The sequence below is a fragment of the Aotus nancymaae genome, unplaced genomic scaffold (genome assembly GCF_030222135.1).
Source record: "Aotus nancymaae isolate 86718 unplaced genomic scaffold, 86718_ANA_hifiasm-v0.15.2.pri h1tg000028l, whole genome shotgun sequence".
In the NCBI taxonomy this organism is placed as follows: domain Eukaryota; kingdom Metazoa; phylum Chordata; class Mammalia; order Primates; family Aotidae; genus Aotus; species Aotus nancymaae.
The window spans coordinates 32,148,386-32,173,692 of NW_026988441.1; the positions used below are offsets into that span (position 1 = coordinate 32,148,386).

Consider the following 25,307-nt stretch of genomic DNA (forward strand, 5'->3'; position numbering starts at 1 on the left):
CCATCTCAAAAAAAAGAAAAAAAGAAAAAAGAAAGAAAATTTGCTTTAATCAGGCCAGGCACAGTGTCTTAAGCCTGTAATCCCAGCACTTTGGGAGGCCAAAGCAGGCAGATCACCTGAGGTCAGAAGTTGGAGACCAGCATGGCTATCATGGTGAAAACCGGTCTCTACCTAAAATACAAAAAAATTAGCCGGGTGCAATTTCAGCTAGTTGAGAGGGTGAGGCAGGAGGATCTCTTGAACACGGGAGGTGGAGGTTGTAGTGAGCTGAGATCATGCTGCTGCACTCCAGCCTGGGCAACAGAACGATTTTTTTTTTAAAAAAAAAATTGCTATGCTGCACTTGAGTCCTGTTTTCTTGAGACTCAGCCGCCATTCTGTGAGGAAGCCTAAACTGGCCCATGCAGAGAGACTTCTGTGTAGATACACCAGCTGACAGTCCCGCTGAGGCCTGAGCCAGCATCAATCCTTAGACATGAATGAATCATGTTTCCTGATACTTCTGGCTGCCAGGTATCATGTTGCCTCAACCTTCAATTCTTCCCAGCTGCAGGAAGATAGCAGTGAGTAGAGACAAGCTATCTCCACTGGGCCCTACCAAAAGTCCGGATCCATAGAATTCATGGGTTTAATAAAATGGGTAAAGGTTGTTCACAGCAACTGTAGCTAAAACACCAGAACATACATACACATATATGTGCCGGAAATGAAAGTTCTGTAAAACAATACTTATGCTTACTACAGTGTGATAGTCATTACTAGATACAATCTGGTAACTGTATTCTATGCTACTTTATTTCATTAAGAATAAAAGCCTTGGGCCGGGCGCAGTGGCTTACACCTGTAATCCCAGCACTTTGGGAGGCTGAGGCAGGCAGATCACAAGGTCAGGAGATTAAGATCATCCTGACTAACACGGTGAAAACCTCTCTACTAAAAACACAAAAAATTAGCCAGGCATGGTGGTACATGCCTGTAGTCCCAGCTACTCTCGAGTCTGAGGCAGGAGAATTGCTTGAACCTGGGAGGCAGAAGTTGCAGTGAGCCGAGATCGCGCCACTACACTCCAACCTGGGCAACAGAGTGAGTCTCCACCTCAAAAAATAAAATTACATTAAAAAATTAAAACCTCAGTACTTTGGGAGGTAGACGCGGGCAGATAGGCCAGGAGTTTGAGACCAGCCTGGCCAGCAAGATGAAATCCTATCTCTACCAAAAACAGAAAAAAATTAGCTGGGCATGGTGGCAGGGGCCTAGAATCCCAGCTCCTTTTTCCTTTTTCCTTTTGATTTTTTTGAGACAGAGTCTCACTCTATCCACCCAGACTTGAGTGAAATGGCACAATCTCAGCTCACTGCAACCTCCACCTCCCGGGTTCAAGCAATTCTCGTGCCTCCCCAGTAGCTGGGATTACAGGCACCCGCCACAGCACCAGGCTAATTTTGTATTTTCAGTAGAGACGGGTTTTCACCATCTTGGCCAGGCTGGTCTTGAACTCCTGACCTCAGGTGATCCACCCACCTTGGCCTCCCAAAGTGCTGGGATTATAGGCATGAGCCACCATGCCCAGTCAGAATCCCAGCTACTTGGGAAGCTGAGGCAGGAGAATCGTTTGAACCCAGCAGAGGTTGCTGTAAACCAAGATCTCATGCCACTGCACTCCAGCCTAGGCGACACAGTGAGATTCTGTCTCAAAAAAAGAAAAAAGAATAAGGCCGGGCATGGTGGCCACACCTGTAATACCAGCACTTGGGGAGGCTGAGGCGGGCAGATCATAAGGTCAGGAGATTGAGACCATCCTAACACGGTGAAACCCTGTCTCTAATAAAAATACAAAAAAAAATTAGCTGGCATGGTGGCACACGCCCGTAGTGGAGGCTGAGGCAGGAGAATCGCTTGAACCCAGGAGGCAGAGGTTGCAGTGAGCCAAGATCATGCCACTGCACTCTAGCCTGGGCAACAGAGTGAGACTCTGTCTAAAAAAAAAAAAATGCCAAGCAAGGTGGCTCACACCTATAATCCCAGCACTTTGGGAGGCCAAGATGGGTGGATCGACTGAGGTCGGGAGTTGGAGATCAGCCTGACCAACATGGAGAAACCCCATCTCTACTAAAAACACAAAAAATTAGCCAGGCATGGTGGCGCATACCTGTAATCCCAGCTACTTGGGAGGCTGAGGCAGGAGAATCACTTGAACCTGGGAGGCAGAGGTTGCGGTGAGCTGAGATCCTGCCATTGCACTCCAGCCTGAGCAACAAGAGTGAAACTCTGTCTCAAAAAAAAAAAAAGGCCTGGCGCAGGGGCTCACACCTGTAATCCTAGCACTTCGGGAGGCCAAGGCGGGTGGATCATGAGGTCAAGAGATTGAGACCGTCCTGACCATCCTGACCAATATGGTGAAAACCCATCTCTACTAAAAATACAAAAAATTAGCTGGGTATGGTCGCACACACCTGTAGTCCCAGCTACTTGGGAGGCCAGGGCGGAAGAATTGCTTGAACCTGGGAGGTGGAGGATGCAGTGAGCCGAGATCAAGCCACTGCACTCCAGCCTGGCAACAGAGTGAGACTCTGTCTAAAAAGAAAAAAAATGCTGTATACCCATGTTCATAAGAGCATTATTCACAACAGGCAAAAACTGGAGGCTGCCCAAATGTCCATGTGTATAGATGAATGAATAAACAAAATGTGATCCATGTTATTCATCCTTTCAGCATGACATCTGCTGTTGGAAGAAAAAAAAAATGTGGTCCATCCATACAATGGAATACCATTCAGCCTTAAAAAGGAAAGAAAAAAATTTGAGATAGTCTCGCTCCGTCACCCAGGTTGGAGTGCAGTGACATGCCCACAGCTCACTGGAGCCTCCACCTCCCAGGTTCAAAAGATCCTCCTGCCTCAGCCTCCAAAGTAGGTGGGACTACAGGCATGCGCCACCACGCCTGGCTAAATTTTGTATTTTTTGTAGGGACAGGGTTTCACAATGTTGCCCAGGCTAGGAAAGAGATTCTGACATGTGCTGCAACATAGATGAAACTTTAGGATATGCTGGACGTGGTGACTCACACCTGTAATCCCAGCACTTTTCGAGGCCAAGGCAGGCAGATCACTTGAGGTCAGGAGTTTGAAACCAGCCTGGCCAACATGGTGAAACCCCGTCTCTACTAAAAATACAAAAATTAGCCAGGTGTGGTGGCAGGTGCCTGTAATCCCAGCTACTGGGGAGGCTGAGGCACAAGAATTGCTTGAACCCAGGAGGTGGAGGTTGCAGTGAGCCAAGATCGAGCCACTGCACTCCAGCCTGGGCGACAGAGTGAGACTCAGTCTCAAAAAGGAAAAAGAAAAAGTTTTAGGATATTATGGTAACTAAACTGAGTCAGCCCCAGGTGCAGTGGCTTACACCTATAATCCCAACACTTTAGGAGACAGAGTCTGCAGGATTGCTTGAGCTTAGGAGTTCGATTCTGCAACGAGTTATGATCATGTCACTGCACTTCAGCCTGGGGAACAGAGCAAGACCCTGTCTCAAAATAAAAAATAAACCAGTGGCTGGGCGCGGTGGCTCACGCCTGTAATCCAAGCACTTTGGAGGCCAAGGCGGGTGGATCACCTGAGGTCGGGAGTTCAAGACCAGCCTGACCAACGTGGTGAAACCCCGTCTTAAAAAAAATAATAATAAACCAGTTACAAAAAGACAAGTACGTATAATTCCACTTATATGAGGTACCGAGAGTAGTCCAAATTCATAGAAACAGAAAGTAGTGGCTGCCAAGGACTGGGTGGGCGGAAGGGAAACTGGGGAGTGAGTGTTTCATGGGTACAGACTTACGGGTTTCCAAGATGAAAACATTCTCAGGTCAGGCACTGTGGCTCATACCTGTAATCTCAACACTTTGGGAGGCCAAGGCAGGAGGAAAACTTGAGCTCTGAAATTCAAGACCACCCTGGGCAACATATTGAGACTCTATTACTACAAAGAATACAAAAATCAGCCAGTCTTGATGGTGAGTGCCTGCAGTTCTAGCTACTCAGGAGGCTGAGGTGGGAGGATCACTTGAGGCCAGGAGGTTGAGGATGCACTGATCATGCCAGTGTATTCCAGCCTGGGTGATAGAGTGGGATCCTGTCAAGAGGGAAGGGGAGGGAAGGCGGGGGAAGAGAAGGGGAGAGTAGGGAAGGGAAGGGGAAGGGGAAGGGGAGGGGGCAGAGGAGGGGGAGGGGGAGCCCAGCAGTTCAAGATCAGCCTGGATAACATAGAGAAACCCTGTCTCTACAAAAAAATTTAAAATTTAGGTGGAAGTAGTGGTTCATTCCTGTAGTCTACCTACTTGAAAGACTGAGGCGGGAGGATCCCTTGAGCCCAGGAATTCAAGACTGCAGTGAGCTATGATCAAGCCAGTGCACTCTAGCCTGGGCAACAGAGCAAGACCCTGTGCCAAAAAAATTTTTAATTTAATTTAAAAAGCAACCATATAAGTCCTGCTTCCTTTGTTGCACATTATGCTCATAAGAATCATCCATCTTGCTGTAAGCAGATGTAATATCTGCTCTTTCATTCCTGTGTAGTAGTCCATTAGCTGAAACAGCATAATTTAGGTGTCCATTCTACTTGAGGTGGACATTGGGTGTGAACTAGTTCCAGCTTGGGAATGACATACATACGTGATGTTCCTATGAACATTCATGTCTTGAGAAAAATTACAATTCTTTTTTGCGGGGTCAGAGAAGGTGTGCATGTGTGTGATTAAAAACAACATGAGGCCAGGCGCGGTGGCTCATGCCTGTAATCCTAGCACTTTGGGAGGCCGAGGTGGGTAGATCACCTGAGGTCAGGAGTTCAAGACCAGCCTGGCCATCACAGTGAAACCCCATCTTTAAAAAAAAAAAAATTGGCTGGGTGGTGGCTCACACCTATAATCCCAGCACTTTGGGAGGCCGAGGTGGGCGGATCACTTAAGGTCAGGAGTTTGATATCAGTCTGGACAACATGGTAAAACCCCATCTCTATTAAAATGCAAAAATTAGCCAGGCGTGGTGGCTAGAGCTTGTGGTCCCAGCTACTCAGAAGGCAGAAGCTCGAAAATCCCTTGAACCCGGGAGGCGGAGGTTGCAGTGAGCAGAGATTGCGCCACCGTACTCTAGCCTGGGAGACAGAGCGAGACTCTGACTCAAAAACAAAACAAAACAAAACACAAATTCTTTTTCTTTATTGTGTATATTTTACAATATGAAACATACTATATTCTACATTATAAGCAGTATCTCCCACTCCTCCACCCCAGCCCCTGGTAACACCTAATCTACTTTCTGTCTCTATGAATTTGACTACTCTAGTTACCTCATATAACTGAATACAATTTTTATCCTTTTGTGACTGCCTTATTTCACTTAGCCTAATGTCCTCAGGGTTCATCCATATCACAGCATGTGACAGAATTTTATTTTTTTTCTCCCAGGCTGGAGAGCAGTGGGGCAACCTCGCCTCCCAGTTTCAAGCGATTTTCCTGCCTCAGCCTCCCCAGTAGCTAGGATTACAGGCGTGCGCTACCACGTCCGACTACTTTTTGTATTTTTAGTAGAGACGGGGTTTCACCATGTTGGCCATGCCGGTCTCAAACTTTAACCTCAGGTGATGCCCATCTCGGCCTCCCAGAGTGCTGGGATTACAGCAGTGAACCACAGCGCCCGGCCACATTTAAATTTTAAAAAGTAATAAATGTTAGTTTAAATGCATAAAATTAAAAATATTTTTTACCCAAAGAACACTGAACGCTTAAAAACACATTTTTTTAAAGTGTTAGTGTGCAGAGGAAAAAAAGTGAAAATTAAAAATGACTTTAATAAGTAACTGTTTAACTAAAACTTAAAGCTATACTTGGAAATGTATAAAATCTATACTAACTCCTTCGCCTCATTCCCCCTAACTGAGGCAGCAGGGACGTCCCTTGCCCTGCCCTGGCCCCCACCGGGCCTCGCGCTCAGGCAGCGCCTTGAACAGCCCGGCCGGCGTGCGAGGACCCCGCACGGCCAAGATGGCGGCGTCCGTGCGACAGGCACGTAGCCTGCTAGGGCTCGCGGCGACCCTGGGCCCGGGTTCCCGTGGCTACCGGGCGCCCCCGCCCCCGCGCCGCAGGTCAGGACCCCGGTGGCCAGACCCCGAGGACCTCCTGACCCCGCGATGGCAGCTGAGGCCGCGCTACGCAGCTAAGCAGTTCGCGCGTTACGGCGCTGCCTCCGGGGTGGACCCCGGTTCGCTATGGCCGTCGCCGGAGCAGCTGCGGGAGCTGGAGGCCAAGGAGCGCGAATGGTACCCAAGCCTGGCAACCATGCAGGAGTCGCTGCGGGTGAAGCAGCTGGCCGAAGAGCAGAAGCGTCAGGAGAGGTGCGTGCGTGCAGGAAGACGCGGGGCTGCCCTCTGTGTCCCGTGGGCGAACTGGGCCCGAAACCGTGCCTACCCCATTGGGGGCACCTCACAGCATCTACTGTTGTAGATTTATGTATACGCTCACCTGGCCGCAAAACAAAGTCAGTAACAGTCTATTTAGTCATTCATCAGCAAGTCGTTTTTTTTTTTTTTTTAAGAGAGTCTTACTCTGTTGCCCAGGCTGGGGTGCAGTGGCGCGACCTCCGCCTCCAGGGTTGAAGCGATTCTCCTGCCACAACCTCCCGAGTAGCTCGGATTACAGGCGTGAGCCACCGCGATCGGCCATCATCAGCAAGAATTTACTGAGCGCATACCGTGTGCAAGAACCCGTCCCAGGCTGGACGCGGTGGCTCACGCCTGTAATCCTAGCATTTTGGGAGGCCGAGGCAGGCCCCAAAGGGCTCCTGAGGCCAGGAGTTCGAGACCAGCTTGACTAACATGACGAAACCCTGTCTCTACTACATACAAAAATTAGCCAGGCGTGGTGACGCACGCCTGTGATCCCAGCTACTCGGGAGGCTAAGACAGGAGAATAGCTTGAACCCTGGAGGCAGAGGTTGCAGTGAGCTGAGATCGGGCCACTGCACTCCAGCCTGGGCAAGAGAGGAAAACTCCGTCTAAAACAAAACAAAACAAAATCCTGTCCCAGCAGGAAACGGGCAAGATAATATCAGATGGCCACAGTGGACTGCCTATTAGGAAGGTAAAAGAGTGAAGACTGCCTGCCTGAGGGCAGCTTTGGTTCAGTACTCTCTGAGAAGATGATATTTAAGCAAAGACCTGAATAACCAGACTTAGCCATGGGGAGATTTCTTGGGTAAAGAGTTCCTGGTAGAAGGAACAGCTGAGGCAAATGCCCTGAGATAGATAGGATATGCCTTAAAGAAGAGCCAAGTGGCCAGTGTAGCTGGGGAAAAGTGAGGGCAGGAAGGTGATGGGTCCTGGAATCAAGGGCAGAGGTCGGGTACGGAGGCAAGTCTGAAGGACCACAGGCATCTTTTTTTTTTTTTTTTTTTTGAGGTGGAGTTTCACTCTGGTTCCCCAGGCTGGAGTGCCATGGTGAGATCTCAGCTCGCTGCAACCTCCGCCTCCCAGGTTCAAGCAATTCTCCTGCCTCGGCCTCTTCTGGGATTAGAGGCATGCACCACCACACCTGGCTAATTTTTTGTATTTTTAGTACAGACAGGGTTTCGCCATATTGGCCAGCCTGGTCTCAAACTCCTGACCTCAGGTGATCCACCTGCCTCAGCCTCCCAAAGTGCTGGGATCACAGGCGTGAGCCACTGTGCCTGGCTGGACCAGGACTATCTGTTACAGATAATGCCACATCCCGGATGGCAGAGGGGGTAGGTCAAGGGTGTTCCTGGTATTTACCCTTCTGGTTTTCCCAGTAGCCTTAAGAGGAAGAAGGGATTGCCCTAATTTTAGAGATGAGGAAACTGAGGCTTGGCAAAGTGAAGTCATGTGTCGGATCACCCAGACAGGGAATGTTGGAGCAGGGACTCCTGTTTCTGCCCTTCCTCAGCCAGATGACCCTGTTATAGGGCGGCTTAATTCTTCACTTTTCTAATCCGTAAATGAGGCTGTCATAAAAAAGAACGAGATCATGTTCTTCGAAGGGACAAGAAGGGAGCTGGAGGTTATCATCCTTAGCAAACTAACACAGGAACAGAAAACCAAATACAACATATTCTCACTTCTAAGTGGGAGCTAAATGATAAGAACACATGGACACACAGAGGGGAACAACACACATTGGGGCCTTTTGGAGGGTGGAGGGAAAGGATCAGGAAAGATAACTACTGGGTACTAGGTTTAATATCTGGGTGAAGTAAATCTGTACAAAAAGTTAAAGAAAAAAATGGGACTGTGACTGGTGGCTACAAACTCAAGTATTGGTGGGAAATGTCTTTCTTGCTTTCATTCCTGTGCCTAGAATTGGGCCTGGCCTACAGTAGGTACTCAGCAATGTCTGTGGAATAAACGTGTGAAATTGTCCATGGGAGTGGCACTTGGTGGCTCACTAGGCAGCTCAGTGAAATGTTGATTTGGCTTTGGCACATGGGGTTTACTGGGGCTTGACACACTCTTGTGATCAAATTCATGCACAAGTAACTCTCTCTCTCTTCATCTCTTCCTGTTTCTTCACTTGTCAAGGGCTTCTCCTGACAGACAGTTAACCTACGGGGGGAGTTGAGGAGGCTAGTGCGCAAAGGCCTATGGGTGGGATATGGGTGGGTGAGCTTTGCCCTGGCTCACTGCCAGAGTCACGGCCCACTCTCCCTCCCCTGCAGGGAGCAGCACATCGCAGAGTGCATGGCCAAGATGCCAAAGATGATTGAGAAATGGCGGCAGCAGCAGCGGGAGCGCAGGGAGAAGGCAGAGGCTGACAAGGAGAGGAGGGCCCGACTGCAGGCTGAGGCCCAGGAGCGCCTGGGCTATCAAGTGGACCCAAGGAGCGCCCGCTTCCAGGAGCTGCTCCAGGACCTAGAGAAGAAGGAGCGCAAGCGCCTCAAGGAGGAAAAACAAAGACAGAAGAAGGAGGCACGAGCTGCTGCAATGGCTGCGATGGCAGCCCAGGACCCAGCAGCCTCTGGGGCACCCAGCTCCTGAGCCTTTGTCCTTTCCCAATAAAAGCCTGCTCCCTGGCAGTCCCCCTGAAGAGATCTGTGTCCTCTCAAGGTGTGCCTCTCTGGGTCCCCTGGTTCCTCCCGCAACACCTAGGTGTGGGCTGGGGAATCTCCCACTTGGCTCTACTCAAAAGGGGGACAGGGACTGTAGGCCCTGCTGACTGAGGCTTCAGGACGAGAAAAAGGGGGGATGCAATGGGCAAATAATAGAGAAGCAGATGGCAGAAGAGAAGAAGGCTTCTGTTTACCAACATTCATCTCCAGTAATTAGCCAATTATGGGGGAGGGGAGGAGGGGGGAAGTATAGCCAAAACAGACTGTGGTGACGACGGTGGGGGCCAGGGAGAGGCAGTCCTTGTAAGGCTGGGCTGGGGTCCATTGCCTGGAAATGACACACTGGGGGAGGAGACACTGGGAGCCCCAATCTGCAAGGACTCACAGACTCCTCTCCCTGTTCCCGGCACCCATCACCACGCCTGCCTGTGCCCAGACAGCCCCCAGACTCAGACAGGCGGGCATGGGGAGCCCCAGCAGGCACGGACCATAGGGCTGGTTTTTTAAACTTTATTCACTTCAAAACCTTTATTAGAGACACGGTTCTGTTCTGGGGTGGGGGTAGCCTTAACATTGAGCTGATGTTAGCCCTTTTCTAGGCTGGAGGCCAAGGCCAGACTGGGGAGGGGGCCTTGAACCTTTCAGGGCTCACCCCAGATGGAAAGATTTGGGCTGCTCCAATGGAGGATCAAATTGTGGGGTTCCAGCTTCCCCTCATCCTAGAAAAGGATGGGGTGGAGGGACCTCAGGGATTCTTCGGAAGATGGAGAAGCAAGCAGCCGCCTTTCCATCTGGCTGCAGGGAGCTGGGACAGAGGCCAAGAGGGGCCCATCTGTCGCCTCCTAGTCCTGCCAGCTTCTCTGAGCAGGCTGGGCTTGGGAGGAGGATGGGGGGACAGCTGTCTGACCTGGGTCTTCTCAGAGCAAGATGGGAACAGGGGCCACTTTAGGAGGACAGGAAGCTGGGCTTTTTGCTCATTTTTTTTTTTAAAGGTTTTTGATTTTTTTTCCCACTTCTTAAATAAACATGAATATATATATATATTTTTTCTTTTATAAAACTTTCATGGAGTAGGGGTAGGGTGGGGGTTTGGGTGGCCTGGCCTCCTGGCATCACTCGTCATCAAAGTTCTGACTCAAGAGGAAGTTGGCAGCCAAGTTCTCGTTTTTTTCACACGCGAAATAGGCCTGGATAACCAGGCTCTCTGGGAACCCCAGGGCCTTCAACTGTGGGAAGATGGGTAAGTGTGAGCAGTAGAGGGTAGGGGTCCTGCCCACCTGCAGTTCCCCCACATCCAGACCTCTTACCCTCTCTATAGCTTCTTTCTCCTGCGGCGTCACCTGGATATAGTTCATCTGTGGGGCCTCCTCTCCTATGGCACCCACCTCCGCCTCCACATCTGAGATGTCCGCCAGCTCCCCAGGGGGTTCGTTCAGCATCTGGATGAATTGCTCCTGGTGCCGGCTAATTTGCTGCAGGAGAGGGTGGGGAAGGGAAGGTAATTCACAGCCCTTGTCCCCTCCTCTCCCCAGGTCTTCACAGCCCTTGCTTTTTCATTCAGTCAGGCAAATCTCCAGAGGAGCCTATTCTGGCCAAACACAGCAGACAACACAAGCCCTCCTCTGGTGGAGCTGATCATGGGCTTTAAGTGAGCCAAGAAATGGTCCAGGCATGGTGACTCATGCCTATAATCCAAGCATTTTGGGAGGCCCAGGCAGGCGGATCACTTGAGGCCAGGAGTTCGAGACCAGCCTGGCCAACATGGCAAAACCCCACCTCTACTAAAAATACAAAAATTAGCAGGGTGTGATGGCACGTGCCTGTAATCCCAGCTACTCAGAAGGCTAAGGTAGGAGAATCCCTTGAACCCGGGAGGTGGAGGTTGCAGGGTGCTGAGACTGCACCACCACACTCCAGCCTGGGTGACAGACTCTCAAAAATATAAATAAATAAATAAACGAGCCAATAAATGAACCAGACAACTGCAAGTGTCCGGCTAGAAAGGAACTGCAGATGAGGGCTGGAGGAGAGGTCTGCAGTATGGGGGATGCAGAGGGTTTCCTCCAGGTAAAGCAAACAGCAAGTGCAAAGGTCCAGGGTGCATGCATCTGGGAAATCTCAGAAGCAAGAACAGAGTGAACACAGAAGGGAAGAGGGAGGAGGCAGATAATAAGACCAGAGAGGAAGGTCCAAGTCAGACACATTTTCTAGAGCAGTGGGAAACCACGGTGGTGACAGTTATTCAGGAAAAGACATGGTCTGAATCTTTTAGAAAGGTGAACTTGGCCAGGTGTGGTGGCTCATGCCTGTAACCCCAACTTGGGAGGAAAGGCAGGAGGGACTGCTTGGGCCCAGGAGTTCAAGACCAGCCTGGGCAATATAGACCCTGTCTCTATTCCCCTACTCCACTGCCCCAAACCAAAAAATGTGAACTCATCTGGGTGCTGGGTTTGGGTACGTGGAGATTCATTTGTTTGTTTTCGTTTCCGTTCTTTTTAAGACAGAGTCTCACTCTGTCACTCAGGCTGGACTGCAGTGGGGCAATCTCAGTTCACTGCAATTTCTGTCTCCCGGGTTCAAGCAATTCTCGTGCCTCAGCCTCCCAAACAGCTGGGACTACAGTGGCCCGCTACCATGCTCAGCTACTTTTTGTAGTTTTAGTAGAGACAGGGTTTCGCCATGTTGGCCAGGCTGGTCTCAAACTCCTGACCTCAACTGGTCTGCCCACTGGTCTCCCAAAGTGCTGGGATTACAGGTGTGGGCCACTGTGCCCGGCCTGGGTAGCTGGAAGCTCTGATACAACTCTCTCTACTCTTGTCTACATCTGACCATTTTCACATTAAAGAAAGTGTTTTTCAGTCAATGGACTGTGATACTGTGCAGTGGCAGAGGCCCTGGAGAAGGCTGTCAGGGAGCTGGAGTGCAGGGAAGGGCTGGATGGGGAGAAGAGACAGGACAGGGGAGAGACCCAAGCTGGCCCCCAAGGCCTGAGGCTGAAGCAACCCCAGGCTGGTCCTTGCAGAGATGGGGGAGAACTGGGGAAGTCTGTTCAAAGTCTTAGAAGTCTAGTCTAGAGAACACTTTGGGCTGGGCGTCGTGGCTCACGCCTGTAATCCCAGCACTTTGGGAGGCTGAGGCGGGCAGATTGTGAGGTCAGGAGATGAAGATCATCCTGGCCGACATGATGAAATCTCTTCTCTACTCAAATACAAAAAAATTAGCCAGGTGTGGTAGCACACACCTGTAGTCCCAGCTGCTCAGGAGGCTGAGGCAGGGGAATCACTTGAATCAGGTGGCAGAGGATGTCATGAGCCAAGATCGTGCCACCGCAACAGAGCAAGACTCCATCTCAAAAATAAGTAAATAAATAAAAGCACTTTGATGGACAGATTAAGCCAGCCATGGAGTATGGCATTCAGAGAGGCTTGGGCTGGTTACACAGATTTGGGGGTCCTCGGGCCGGGCGTGGTGGCTCACTTTGGAGGCCAAGGCAGGCGGATCACCTGAGGTTGGGAGTTCAAGACCAGCCTGACCAATATGGTGAAACCCTGTCTTTATAAACATATATATATATATATAAAATAAAAATATTAAAAAAAATACATAAATAAAAAAATAAAAATAAAACAGCCAAAAAAAAAAAAAAAAAAAAAGAAATGTTGGCAGTCTCTAAAAGCTGGACAAGGTTTCCATATTCTCTCTTGCAGAATCGAGAAGAAAGCAGCCCTGTCGACACTTTGATTTCAGTCCCTAAAGACTCATTTCAGACTTTTAACCTCCAGAAATGTGTAAGAATATATTTGTATTGTTATAAGCTACTAACTTTGTTTTAACTTGTTATAACAGCAATAGGAAACTAATAAATCAAATAACTACTTTGCAAAAATAAATAAATAAAAATAAAAAAAGATTTGGGGGTCCCCATACAGACTGAAGGCCCCAGGACACTATGAGGGAGGACTGAGTGCAGATGAAGAACAGGACTGGGCAGGAGAAGCTGGCAAGGGACTAAGAAATGAGAGAAGGGGCAGACGGCAGGGTCCTGAGTCAAGACAGGTGGGCACTTCACAGAGGTCACAGAGGACCCAGAGGCCCACCCCCCTACTCATCCTGTGAACATTCAGAGGCCAAGGTGGAGCCTCACTGAGCACAGCGGTCCCAGAGCCAACTGGGACACAGCTGTCCTGGGTGATGTCATGCCACCTTACAGACATTTACATAGTGCCATCTGTATGTGGAGCCAGAGCCAGAGCCCCAGCCCAGGGCCCTGAGGCAGCAGGCAGACACACACTCTACCAGCTGTGTGGCCCTGGAAATGACAGGCTGCTCTAAGCTTCTAGTGTCTTATTCTGCAGGAGGTGATGTTGACAGCACCCATACCTCACAAGGTAGTTGGGAAGACTGAGAAACTGTGGGGGTCGACAGGTCACAGGAAGCATGGGGGTGTGGGGGAAGAATGTGCATAGTCCTGCTTTCCAGGATTAGAACGACTCCGGTGCCCGCAGGGAAGGGAAATGGTGGCTGCCCTGGCTCCCTATGCCCCTGGGACCACACCTGCAAAAGCTGAGGGTTCTCCTGGCCCAGCTGTTGGAGCAGAGCAGGCAGCAGTGCAGGGTTCTGCTGAATCACCTGCCGCATGTTCTGGAACTGGGGCTGGTCCCGCAGGAACTCCAGGGGGTTCTCTCCTGCTGGTAGTAGGAAGAGGTGCAGTCAGACACTGCACGGGGCTCCCAGGAGCACTGTGGGGTGGGGTGTGGTGTGAGTCAGGTACCTGGAGGGCAGATGCCACACGTGCACACCCACCTGCTTCCGTGGCCGGCTGCTCGGATACCTGGCTCTCCTGGACAGAACCGTGCTCCGGCTCGGGGCTCCCAGGAATTCCCTGTCAGGGGTCCTGTTTAGTTCTAATGCACAGACCTCCTGTTGCCACCCTCCTCCATGCCCTGGCAGGACACAGATGAGGCCTTGGCCCTGCCTCCGGAGGCCCACCCATCACTCACATCCAGCCTCCTATGGGACACCTTTAGTGGCTGGAATCACTACCCAAAGGATTTTTTGGGCAGATTTTGCCTCCCCAACTGCCCATGAGGGCAGTGAAGCCTATGGACTCCCTCAAGGCCTCCCCGGGAGGCGGCAGCCCCACCTCACCGTGAGCAGATACTCCACGGCTCGGTGGGGGTTGTTGTAGCTGGCTCTCAGGGCGGCCACGACCCGCTCCCGCTCATAGCCCATGGACATGATCTCCGTGAGCATCGTCTCATACTCAGAGCCCGTCACTGTGGAGGAAGCAGCAAAGCCTGGGTTACCAGGAAGAGGAAAGGGCAGCTCCCAGGCCCTCCCGCACCCAGACAAGGCCCAGGTGATGGCTGGGGCACCCAGTCGCCTCTGCCCTGGGGACCACCCACCCACCTAGCGTGGAGGCTGCGTCTTCTTCTCGCCCGCTGCTACCTGAAGAGGGAACAGAGCTGCAAATTCAAGAAAGAGAAATCGGATCCTGCCTTCTGGCGGTCTGCCCTCCCTCCAGGTGTGTGGGATCACATATGTGGGCGCTGGAATGTGCTGGAAGGACAGGGCCCAAGCTGGGGCTGCTGCCCACGTCTTACCCTGACACGGACTCTGGGGACGTCGTGGGGGCGGATTCCTCCGACGGGCTCTTGTCCTCTCTGGCGGCAGGTGGGGGATGGGACATGCCTGAGGTAGGGGCGGGCGGGAAGGATGTAGAGGACTCTGGGGCAGCTGTGGGTGAGGCCTCTGGGGGTGCTGAGGTACCCTGGCCAGCTTTGGTCTGCAATAGCAAGAAAAAGAGAGCTGGCATCAGCAACCCTATCAGACCTAACAACCCGCTCTGCTGTGGCCCCACCCTGTTCATAGCTAATCTCTCCTGGGCACACAGGCTCTTTGCCAGCTCCCCAGCTCATCCACCCACCCTTCCAGCCAGCACACGTCACCCACCTTGGTCACCATGACGACTACAAAATTCTTCTCATCAATGCGATAGTCCCTGATGGGGACATCATCGCTCAAGATCTTGCCGGCATAAATAAGTTTCTGTCCAGCCACAGGGAAAGCATCACGACCTTTCTCAGCTTCTATCTTCTCCTTTAGTACCTTCACCTAGAGGGAGGGGTACAGACAGTCACTGGAGAACCCAAGATTCTCTCTTCCCTTCTAGTTTAGGACGGAGAGGCTGCAAGCCCTGACGGCAGAGGCAAGCAAGATTTTTAAAGCTTTCTCAGCATCTAAAGCATGCTAGACTTGAATTCATTCAATCATCATGCTATTCAATACAGTATTTATTAATATTAAGCACCTATTAGGTGCCAGGTGCTGTTTTAGACATGGAGGCCACAGTCCAGCAACAAAAAACACAAGTCCCTGCTCTTACAGAGACACTAATGTGAAAAAAATGTAATTTCAGGTGGTATAAAGTATGAGAACAAAACAGAATAAAGGGGACAGCCCCCCGCCCCACACTCTACCTTGAACAATAACAGTGACTAGTAATAGTGCTTTTTTTTTTTTTTTAATTTTAAGAGACAGGAACTCACTGCTGCCACACTGAATTGCAGTGGTGCAATCATAGCTGACTGCAGCCTCAAACTCCTGGGTTCAAGTGGTACTCTCACCCAGCCTCGGGGGTAGCTGGGACTAAAGGTGCACACCACCACTCCAAGCTAATTAAAATTTTTTTCTTTTTTGTAAATAGAGTATCCCTATGTTAGGCTGGCTGGTCTCAAACTCCTGGCCTCGAGCAATCCTCCTGCCTCTGCCTCCCAATCATTAGGATTACAGAGGCATGAGCCACCGTGCTTGGCCAAGAGTGCTACTGTAAATGTGTATGTATCATACTTTTTAAGCTTCCTAACTAACAAATACGTATCACTGGCCTCATTTTATTTATTCCTTTTTATTTCTTCTTTTTGTGGACAACAAGTTCTCGCTGTGTTGCCAGGATTGCCTCTGCCTCCCTAAGTGCTGCAATTACAGGCAGAAGCCAGCAGGCGACCGGCTCATTTTATATTTGAGAAAACAGAGGCAGAGAGGTTAACTTGTCCAAAGCCAAACAGGTGAGCTGATTGAAAAATGTGAGTGTTTCCTTTTCTACAAAAAGTGGACTTCAATGCCTCCCTCACTGTGCAAAAAGTGCCAAGTACCCAACAGACATTCAGTATGCTTGAATTAGGTCCTAATTCTACTTTCGGCTAAAAGGGCATCATAATGTTTATATCGTGGACGCTCACACAAGGCAGAACCTAATTTGAATCCCAGCTCTGCCATTACCTGTGTGTGACTTTGGCAAAGTTCCTTAAGCCCTAGGTTTCTACATCGGTAAAATGGTCAGAGGTCCCCAATGACAAGCCCGTTTTGCAGAGCAGTAAAATAACACTAAAACGATCGGTGACTGATAAAAGTAAACGGTCAACAAACACGAACCACCAAAATTATAAAGACTGAGACCCGTTTATTATCATTAACATCGTTGTTGTCGTCACTACTTGGTATCTCCTGGTCATTACTCCTAGATTCGACCATCAGTGTCCCAAGGAGACGCCTGCAAAGCTGGGAACGTGGAGCCCCAGTACTGGAGAGCCTGGCCTGCCCACGAATCCGAGCCAATAGCTCCCGCGCCCCGCGAGAGCGCTGACATTGGAGCCGGGGCCTGGCCAGCGCCCCGGGGGTGGGGCCTTGTCCGGAGACCGGCCCAGGAGCGCCGTGCGATCCGCTGAGGGCTGGGCCAAAGACCACCGTGGGGGGGGGTCCAGAAAAGTCCGTTGGGGGTCTGGGCAGGGCCCGGCCCGCGCCGTCCTCCCAGCCCCTCCCGTTGGGATCCCAGCCTCCCCGCCACCCCACCCCCCCAGCACCCGTCGCTCCCGCCCCCGGGCTCCGGCCCGGCCCGCACCGTCTCGTCGGGCTCCATGCGGATCTTGAAGGTCTGCTGCTGCAGCGTTTTGAGCGTGATGGTGACGGCCATGGCGGGGCCCGAGCAAACGCGGCGGCCCCGGGATCCTCACACAACATGCAACTCACGCCGCCGCCATCTTAGCACCCAGCCGCGCCGCGCGCCGACCACTTCCGGAGCAGGCAATGCGCGCGGTGACCACCAGCGCACGTGACCTGCGCTCACCTCCCCACCCTTGGCCTTTGTGGGCATGCGCACAAGCGCGTTCTCGAGCGGGGCATGCGCAGACTAAACTTTGCGTTGTGTAAGGGAGGGGCTTCTCGCTCTGCCAGCACACATGATCTCATGAAGCACACATGGTCTCATGAGAGTGACGCCATGCCCATTAGCGGTGACGTCATGGGGCTACAAATGACTCTGGTGTCCCCACTTACACGCTCAAATGAGTTATCTTTCTTGATATTTAACACAAATTTTCATGTACTTGCACTTGTTATAGACATATGTATTTCTTCTGTAAAAATATTTTCTGCCTCTTCCAAATGAGGTGTTTTGAGTCTGTCTCCGTCACCCAAGCGGGAGTGCAGTATTGAGATCTTGGCTCACTGCCCTCTGCCTCCCGGGTTCATGCAATTCTCCTGCCTCAGCCTCCCGAGTAGGTGGGATTACAGGGGCCCCCAACCACGAAGAGACACTTTTTTTGTATTTTTAGTAGAGATGAGGTTTCACCATGTTGACCAGGCTGGTCTCGACCTCCTGACCTCAGGTGATCCACCCCCCTGGGCCTCCCAAAGTGCTAGGATTACAGGCCTTGAGCCACTGTGCCTGGCCCCCAAATGAGTTTTATTCTGGTGTGGCCATCCTGGCAGGAACCCTGTAGAGCAAAGTGTAAGTTACTGAAAACTAGAAATACCTGAAAGGCCACCAAGCAGCAGAGAAAAAAAAACCTTAAGTTGGAAGTGGGGGCAAGGGGCCATTTTGTACCCTCATTCTTGAGGCATTTGGATTTTTGAAATGAACCTATTAGTTTCTGGGTCTCCTGCCAGTACTTTTAATCTGACCCCAAAAAGTATTTAAAGATGTTAACTTTCAAAGCCTTGCTATATTAAATATAGAATTATTTCCATAAATCCCTTGGATGTAACAATCATGGAGGCTTCCCAGAGGAGTTGGGCTGAGCCACAGGACACCAAAAGGAATTGAAGCATGAAGGAGGCCAGTTTAAGGGGCAGGGTGAACCAGATTGTGCCACTGCACTCCAGCCTGGGCAACAGAGCAAGACTGTCTTAAAAATAAACAGAACTAGAAAATAAAATACAAAATAAACAGAACTAAAACTTACCAGTTAGGTTCAAGAATTCATTGAGTCGATACGTATTTACAGCAGCAAGAGCCATTCCCTCATTGGTTTTGAGGGTTATGGGATAAGTAAGGGACCCTGGAATCTTGTGGAACACTCAGCAACCTCCCTAGCAACAGCTGAAAAAGGAGATATACTGGAGAAGCACCCCACCACCACCACTCCAAAAAGACCACTGCTGGCTTTCCTGAAGTCTTTCCCCAGAAGGAGACGCAGGAGGGAGACACAAAACTTAATTTAATAGAAATTTTGTTTGTAGTTCTTACATTCTCAGTGTGAGCCAATCTGGGACCCACTGCCCCACCCAGAAGTGGCCCAGTCCTGGGGGCAGGGGAGAAAGGGAGGGGTGAAATGAGAAGAGCCCCATTCTTCCTCAGTGCTAGGGGGCTGGAGATGCCACCCCCTTCTTCTGCCCCCCTCTGGGCTCCAGGAAGGAGAGCAGATGGAATCTTAGGCCTGCGGCTTCTCCACATCACTGCCCCCGCCTCCCCCTGGTTGGAGGGGAGTTAAGAGATACGGTGAGAGAAGGGGACAGAAGCAAGAAAAGATGTTGATCAAGAAAGATGAAAACCGTGGGTGAGGGCTGAAGGAGAATCAAAGATAAAACACCAGTTAAAAAAAAAAAAAAAAGAAAAGAAAAGAAAAAAGAAGGCACAGGGGTAGGAGTGGGAGAGGGGAACAAAACCAAAATCCACCCCAAATCCGAACCAGCCTGGAAAAAAATGAAAGTTCTCGAGTCTCATAGAGACATTATTTGGCGCAGCCGGCTCTGCGGCGGGAGCGCTCAGGCCTCAGTCCAGCCCTGGAGGCAAGCCTCTACAGCTCGTCCTTGGCCTGGCCGGGGACATCTTCCTCCTCATCTTCTTCCTTGTCCTCCTCATCCTCTTCATCCTCATCTTTATCCTCGTCGTCCTCCTTGTCCTCTGCCTCCTCCTCCTCTTTGCGCTTCTTGTCTTCTTCCTCCTCCTTAAGCCTCTGCTCCTCGTCCTGTTTGTCCTTCATTTGCTTCTCTGCTGCCTGCAGGCAGAGCACATACCTCAGGGCCTAGCCCCCGCCAGCCCTGCCTGCCCTCCACCATCAGGACTGGGAACAGGCCTCACCTTTGTTACACCCCACGTCTCATTGCCAAACTCCTCGGCGTATGCCTCATCGTTGGTGATGAGGAAGTTGTCAAAGATGGTGCCAGACTTGACCTGGGGATGAACGGGAAGGATAGTCAGAGGCGACACCCAACAGTCCTTGCTTTGGACAGGGTTTCCACCTGTGGTCCTATAACCACTATACCCTGCTGCCTCCATCTGCAGAGAACACCAGGAACACTGATGACACTGCAGTTAAAAAGATGGAGAGACGGCCAGACACGGTGGCTCATGCCTGTAATCCCAGCACTTTGGGAGGCTGAGGCAGGCAAATCACTTGATACCAGGAGTTCAAGACCAACCTGGACAACATGGTGAAACCCTGTCTTTACTAAAAAATATATATATATATAAATTAGCCTGGCATCATGGCACATGCCTGTAATTCCAGCCACTCAAGAGGCTGAGGCATGAGAATTGCTTGAACCTGGGAGGCAGAGTGAGCTAAGATCATACCACTGTGCTCCAGCCTGAGTGACAGAGTAAGACTCAAAAAAAAAAGATGGAGAGACTCAGGTGCTGGATGCCAGAATGCCCGGTTCAAACACCGGCTTTGCAGTTTCCTGCCCCCATGACCTTGGGTCACTGACTTCACGTCTCTGCACCAGTTTCTGTTTCTCTCTCTCTTGTTCAGGTACCTACTACATGCCAGGTACTGTCCTGGGCACAGAAGGTATTTCAGTGACCAAAAAATTCAGTGCCAGCTTTTTTTTGAAACAGGGTCTCACTCCATCACTCAGGCTGGAGTGCAGTGACACAATCATGGCTTACTGGAGCCTCAATGCCCCAGGCTCGTGATCCTCTTTCTTCCTAGGTAGCTGGGACTACAGGTATGCACCACATCTGGCTTATTTTAAAATTTGTGTAGAGATGAGGTCTCACTATGTTGCCAAGCAAGGTTTAGTTGTCAAACTCCTAGCCTGAAGCAATCCTCCTGCCTCAGCCTCCCTAAAGTACTGTGATTATAAGGGTGAGCCACTGCGCCCAGCCTCAGCTAACTTTCTGTGTTACCTGACCACCTTCTAGCTTTTTAGGGGTATTTAAAGAAGTTGATTTGCATAAAAGTACTTGGGGAAGTACCTGGTGCACAAAAAGTACAACCTCAAAGGGGCTGCTGTGAGGACTCCATAGGGACAGACCAGGAAGTACTGTTTAGAGAAGTACCATTTTTGAGTCAGACCTTCCTGGGGTGTGATCCTACCCTGTCCCTTTCCTCTTGGGTGATGGTAAGCACTTGAGGTACCCCACGGATCCTCCTTTTCCCTCCAAGTCTCACCTGCCAGAGGTCCAGGCCCAGTACACCGAAGTTATCATAGGCATAGATGTTGGGATCAGGGGAATACTCGGGATTGTCAATTTCTGGGTGGATCCAAGTGCCCTTGTAATCTGGGTTGTCTATCTGTCGGGGCTTCCACTCGCCCTGTAGAAGGCATAAGGGAGAAAAGAACCAGAGGGAGAGTGAGGTTGGTGGACTCCCCACTGTGAGCTCTAGCCCTGCTTAGAACCCCAAACTCACCTTGTACTCAGGGTTCTGAATCACTGGGGGTTCCCACTCTCCATCCATCTCTTCATCCCAGTCCTCAGGCTTCTTAGCATCAGGGTCAGGAATATGCTCAGGCTTGTCCCAGTCCTCGTGGGTAGAAGAGGTCAGAGTTGGCCCAGCTGTCCTACACACCCTCCAGTGTGGAAAGCAGAGCCCCTCCCCAAACACCAACCTCAGGCTTGGAGTCGGTGGGATCATCAATCTTGGCCCGCTCATCCCAGTCTTCCGGTTTTGAAGCAGCAGGATCCTTTATCTTCTTGGGTGGCAGGAAGTCCCAATCATCCTCCAAGGACCCCGACTCCACCTGGCTATTGTCAATCTTCACCTCGTAGGTGTTGTCCGGTCGCACAATCAGTGTGTACAGGTGTGTAAACTCATCATCCTGAAGAAGGAAGGAGGTGAGTGGGCGCCCCCCCCCAGTCAGGCCGACCTCTGAACCTCCCATGACAGCCATTTGCCACCACCACCCTCAGGCACACCTTGCAACGGATGTCCTTATTGATCAGCACGTTCTTGCCCTTGTAGTTAAAGATGACATGAACTTTCTTGGTGCCAGGGCCACAGATGTCAGGACCTAGGTGGGAAGCAGACCCAGTTAAGAGTCAGAGACCACCCACCATTTCCAGGCCCTCTCCCCTCTACAAAAGGAAAACTTGGTTCTTAAACTTGGTCTGTCAAGGCTGAAAAGAGGGACTCAGACCTTGATGCTGTCTTGAATGAACTGTGGCTGGAGCCTTAAGTTTAAAGAAAAAAAATCAGCGTTCTAGAACTCAACATCCTCATTTGTAAGATTGGGAAATAACTATATACAATCATAAAAATTAAATTAACAGCCTAGATCTGTGATAAGGCAATAAATTGTTGCTAACTGTGACCTATTCTTTTAGCTCCCCTTCCAAAGAAAATCATGAATATTAAATGCTTTCCATCCTCTCAAAAATCACTTTTCTGAGATGTAAGGAACTCAATGGGATCTGAGTCTCCCTCCAACTAATGGGACAGAGGTCAGCACCAGAAAGCAGCCTCTCACCGAACATGATGTTGTATTCCGAGTCTCCGTGCATGTCCGTCTGGTCCAAACTACTAGGAAACAGCTTCACATAGCCGCCCCCACAGTCGATGTTCTGCTCATGCTTCACCGTGAACTGCACCACTAGTGTCTGTCCTTTGTTGCTGAAGGGCTCAAAACTGGCCGACAGAGCATAAAAGCGTGCATCCTGGCTTGTCTGCAAACCTGAAACGGGATAGCAGTGAGGTCACCGTTGGGCCCTGACCCCCGAGGACCCAAGACCTAGAGAATACAAACGACTCCCCTTTCCTCCACCTGCTCTCCTCCTAGGGAACTGTCCCGGCTGTGTGCAGACAAGAACTTCTGCCAGGAAGTCCTCCCTGATCTGAGCACCCACTCCTAGGCTCTTACCTTTATCTTTCTCCTGGTCACCGTAGAACTTGCCGGAACTGAGGGAGAATTTGCCAAAATCTGACTTGTGTTTGGATTCGATCCAGCGGGAAGTCCACCCATCTAAGCGGGAGGTTAGAGGGGTAGGTCAGCGCGGCTGTGCTGATCCCCCCCCACCAAACATCTGCAGAGAGCCACAAGCTGTTGGGGACAGGGAAAAAGATCCCCGACTCTCCCCACCTCAACCTCTAGTTTGACACCTCAGGTGCCTTAAGAGATCATCAGGCGAACCCTAACTCCCGCTGCGGGAGGCCGCTGAGCCCTCCGCGCTCCCCAGGGACGCAGAAGAGGGATCACCCTCGGCTCTAGGCCCCGGGGGCCACCATGTTGGCCCGAAAGCAATAATTACGGGCAACAACGCAGATCCGGGATGGGGGCCTGCCGCGGGGCGGCCTCGAGGCGAAATCAGGCGTTACCTCCGTCCAGAAACTGCTCCTTGAAGTAGACGGCGGGCTCGGCGGCAGCCAGGCCGAAGAGGCCGAGCAGCAGCGGCACGGATAGCAGCATGGCGGGCCGAGGGGGCGGCGGCGCGCTGGCCCTTTAAAATGATTCTGGGGCAGCGGCTCTGCAGTACGGACAGCCGCCGCCGCCCGCCTTGCACTTTTATACCCATCCGCCTCTCAACCCAACCTGACCCAGCCCTTGGGCCCGCCCCTGACACTTTATAATTGGTCTGCGCTCACGGTTGTCTCTTTCCATTGGATCTTTATCGGTTCACTATGTTAGGCTGCGCCTCGGAACGCTGGGTTCCCAGATGGCCGATTTCTATTGGCCTCACCGCTGACCAATGAGAGTCGACCACGCGTTGTGGGTGACGCCCACTGGTGGGGTGGGGGCCGCGAGCCCCTCAAGCCAGGTCATGTGACCAGACCTAAACACAACCCCGCCCTCGCCCGCGTGCGTCTTTCCTCATCTGGGCGTTTAAAGCACCGGCGCGAGCGCAGGTGTCTCCACGCGGGACTGGAACACTGTCCCAGCTTCTCTGCCTCTCATTCCCTCTATCTGGAGAGGCTGGGCAAGGCTTTTCTAGCCATTCTTATCTTGCATTTGGGAACCAGCATCCTACCGCCGCTCCCTCATCCGCGCCCGGGATGGGACAGAGCTCAGGGGTTGGGACCCTGGGGCTTCGCTGCACCCCAGTGCTACAGCCACGCGGGCCAATGGGAAAAATGCCAGCTCTCTCCTTCTGTCCCTAGTGCCCTGGCAGCCTATCGGACTGCTGCTGTGTGTCCTGGGGCAAGTCACTTAATCTCTCTGAAGTGACAGACGCCCCTGAGCAGCCAGAGGGGACGACCCTGGCCAGATGCTACCCAGCCGAAAGGCTTTAACGTTTTTAAAGCTGTCCTGGGACAAGAGGGAAGGAAGGCTTAAGGATGTGACTCCTGGGGTGGGGACAGGGTTATTACCCAGGTTGCAGCAGCCCCTTTACTCTCTTCTCAACCGGTAAATGAAGGGGGTCGCTGTCTTGTGGTCTCCCACAAACGGCCTGGCTTTTGCAATTAAACGGCTATGGGCGAGAGGGCGGGGGGTTCCGTTTGGGGAGGGAAAAAAGACACAGACGGTAGGGACGATAAGGTGCTAGGGAGATGGGCAGGACTCCCCCACCTCGACCTCGACTGAGTCTAGAGTCTTCTGAAGCTAGAGACACGTTACTGGCACCAGCACCCTGCCCCCACGCTGCAAAAAGGAGGAAGGAGAGCTGGGGAGTTTCCAAAGTCTAGGCAAATAAGCCCTGGCCCTGGGAACCCGGGAGTGGACTGTGGAAGGAATGAAGGGGATCCAGGAAAGAGGGTGGGGAGGGGGTGCTTCCTAGCTAAAGGTAGTGACTCAGAAAAGGGAGGAAGGAAAAATTTTTTAAAAAGGGAAAACAAAGTTAGGGGGGAGGAATAACCTGGCAAGTGTTTTTGGTTAAAAAAAGAAAAAGAAATGGTGGCCGGGCGCGCAAATGGTGGCCGGGCGCTCAAAGCCTGTAAAGCCAGCACTTGGGGAGGTCGAGGAGGGCAGATCACCTGAGGTCGGGAGTTCGAGACCAGCCTGACCAACATGGAAAAACCCCATCTCTACTAAAAATACAAAAATTAGCTGGGCGTCATGGTGCACGCCTGTAATCCCAGCTATTCAGGAGGCTGAGGCAGGAGAATCACTTGAACCCAGGAGGTTGAGGTTGCAGTGAGCCGAGATTGCACCATTGCACTCCAGCCTGGACAACAAGAGCAAAACTGCATCTCAAAAAGAAAAAAAAAAGAAAGAAAAAGAAACGGTGGCCGGGCGTGCCGTGTTTAGTGGTGGGTACGTGTACTCCCAGTACTCAGGAGGCTGAGGCAGGAGAATCGCTTGAACCTGGGAGGCGGAGGTTGCAGTGAGCCAAGATTGCCCCACTGTACTCCAGCCCACCAGTCCAAGTGATAGAGTGAGACTTCGTTTCAAAAAAAGAAAAAAGCAGGGGGAGAATGAACTGGGGAAGTTGGGATTCTACCCCTTCCTCTAGGTAGTATTCAGTATTGCCTAATCTGGCCCCCTCATGAGGATGCCAGGGACCATCCCAGGCCTTCTGCTGAGCCTTCCTTCTGTTCCTGCATCAGGCACCTGTGGGCTTTGCGCTTCCTACCTGAGGTTAGACACTGCCTGTTTTGTTCACTTTGCATCCTCCAGTGTCACCTGCAGCACCTGGCACAGAACAGGCTTAAAAACTACTTGCTGCATAACAGAAAAGAGGAAGGAAGGACTCCTGTGGAAATTAACTAAAACCAGGCTGAGCACAGTGGCTCACACCTGTAATCCCAGCACTTTGGTAGGCCA

At 51.4% G+C, this 25,307-nt stretch overlaps 3 protein-coding genes across 4 annotated transcripts; 1 reads left to right on the forward strand and 2 right to left on the reverse strand.

The window, feature by feature from the left end:
• The first annotated feature begins 6,020 nt into the window (after window positions 1–6,020).
• Window positions 6,021–9,081, forward strand: GADD45GIP1 (GADD45G interacting protein 1). Its single transcript, XM_012435866.2, has 2 exons — window positions 6,021–6,381; window positions 8,718–9,081. The coding sequence occupies exons 1-2, from the start codon at window positions 6,032–6,034 to the stop codon at window positions 9,034–9,036; spliced, it is 669 nt and encodes a 222-aa protein (XP_012291289.1). The 5' UTR covers window positions 6,021–6,031; the 3' UTR covers window positions 9,037–9,081.
• A 522-nt stretch (window positions 9,082–9,603) lies between these two features.
• Window positions 9,604–17,177, reverse strand: RAD23A (RAD23 homolog A, nucleotide excision repair protein). 2 transcript variants are annotated; one of them, XM_012435865.2, is made up of 9 exons: window positions 17,008–17,177; window positions 15,060–15,221; window positions 14,711–14,892; window positions 14,517–14,572; window positions 14,256–14,383; window positions 13,911–13,989; window positions 13,662–13,792; window positions 10,415–10,579; window positions 9,604–10,333 (listed from the first exon to the last, which is right to left on the reverse strand). In XM_012435865.2, exons 1-9 carry the CDS (start codon window positions 17,077–17,079, stop codon window positions 10,220–10,222), a joined length of 1,089 nt encoding a protein of 362 aa, XP_012291288.1. In that variant the 5' UTR covers window positions 17,080–17,177; the 3' UTR covers window positions 9,604–10,219. The 2 variants fall into 2 exon arrangements, with proteins under 2 accessions (XP_012291288.1, XP_012291287.1); XM_012435864.2 differs by having other exon boundaries at window positions 13,662–13,795.
• Window positions 17,178–18,587: 1,410 nt separating this feature from the next.
• On the reverse strand, window positions 18,588–23,086 carry CALR (calreticulin). Its single transcript, XM_012435867.2, has 9 exons — window positions 22,925–23,086; window positions 22,470–22,571; window positions 22,080–22,283; window positions 21,529–21,623; window positions 21,222–21,431; window positions 21,023–21,136; window positions 20,783–20,926; window positions 19,468–19,560; window positions 18,588–19,384 (listed from the first exon to the last, which is right to left on the reverse strand). Exons 1-9 carry the CDS (start codon window positions 23,013–23,015, stop codon window positions 19,184–19,186), a joined length of 1,254 nt encoding a protein of 417 aa, XP_012291290.1. The 5' UTR covers window positions 23,016–23,086; the 3' UTR covers window positions 18,588–19,183.
• Window positions 23,087–25,307: the final 2,221 nt, after the last annotated feature.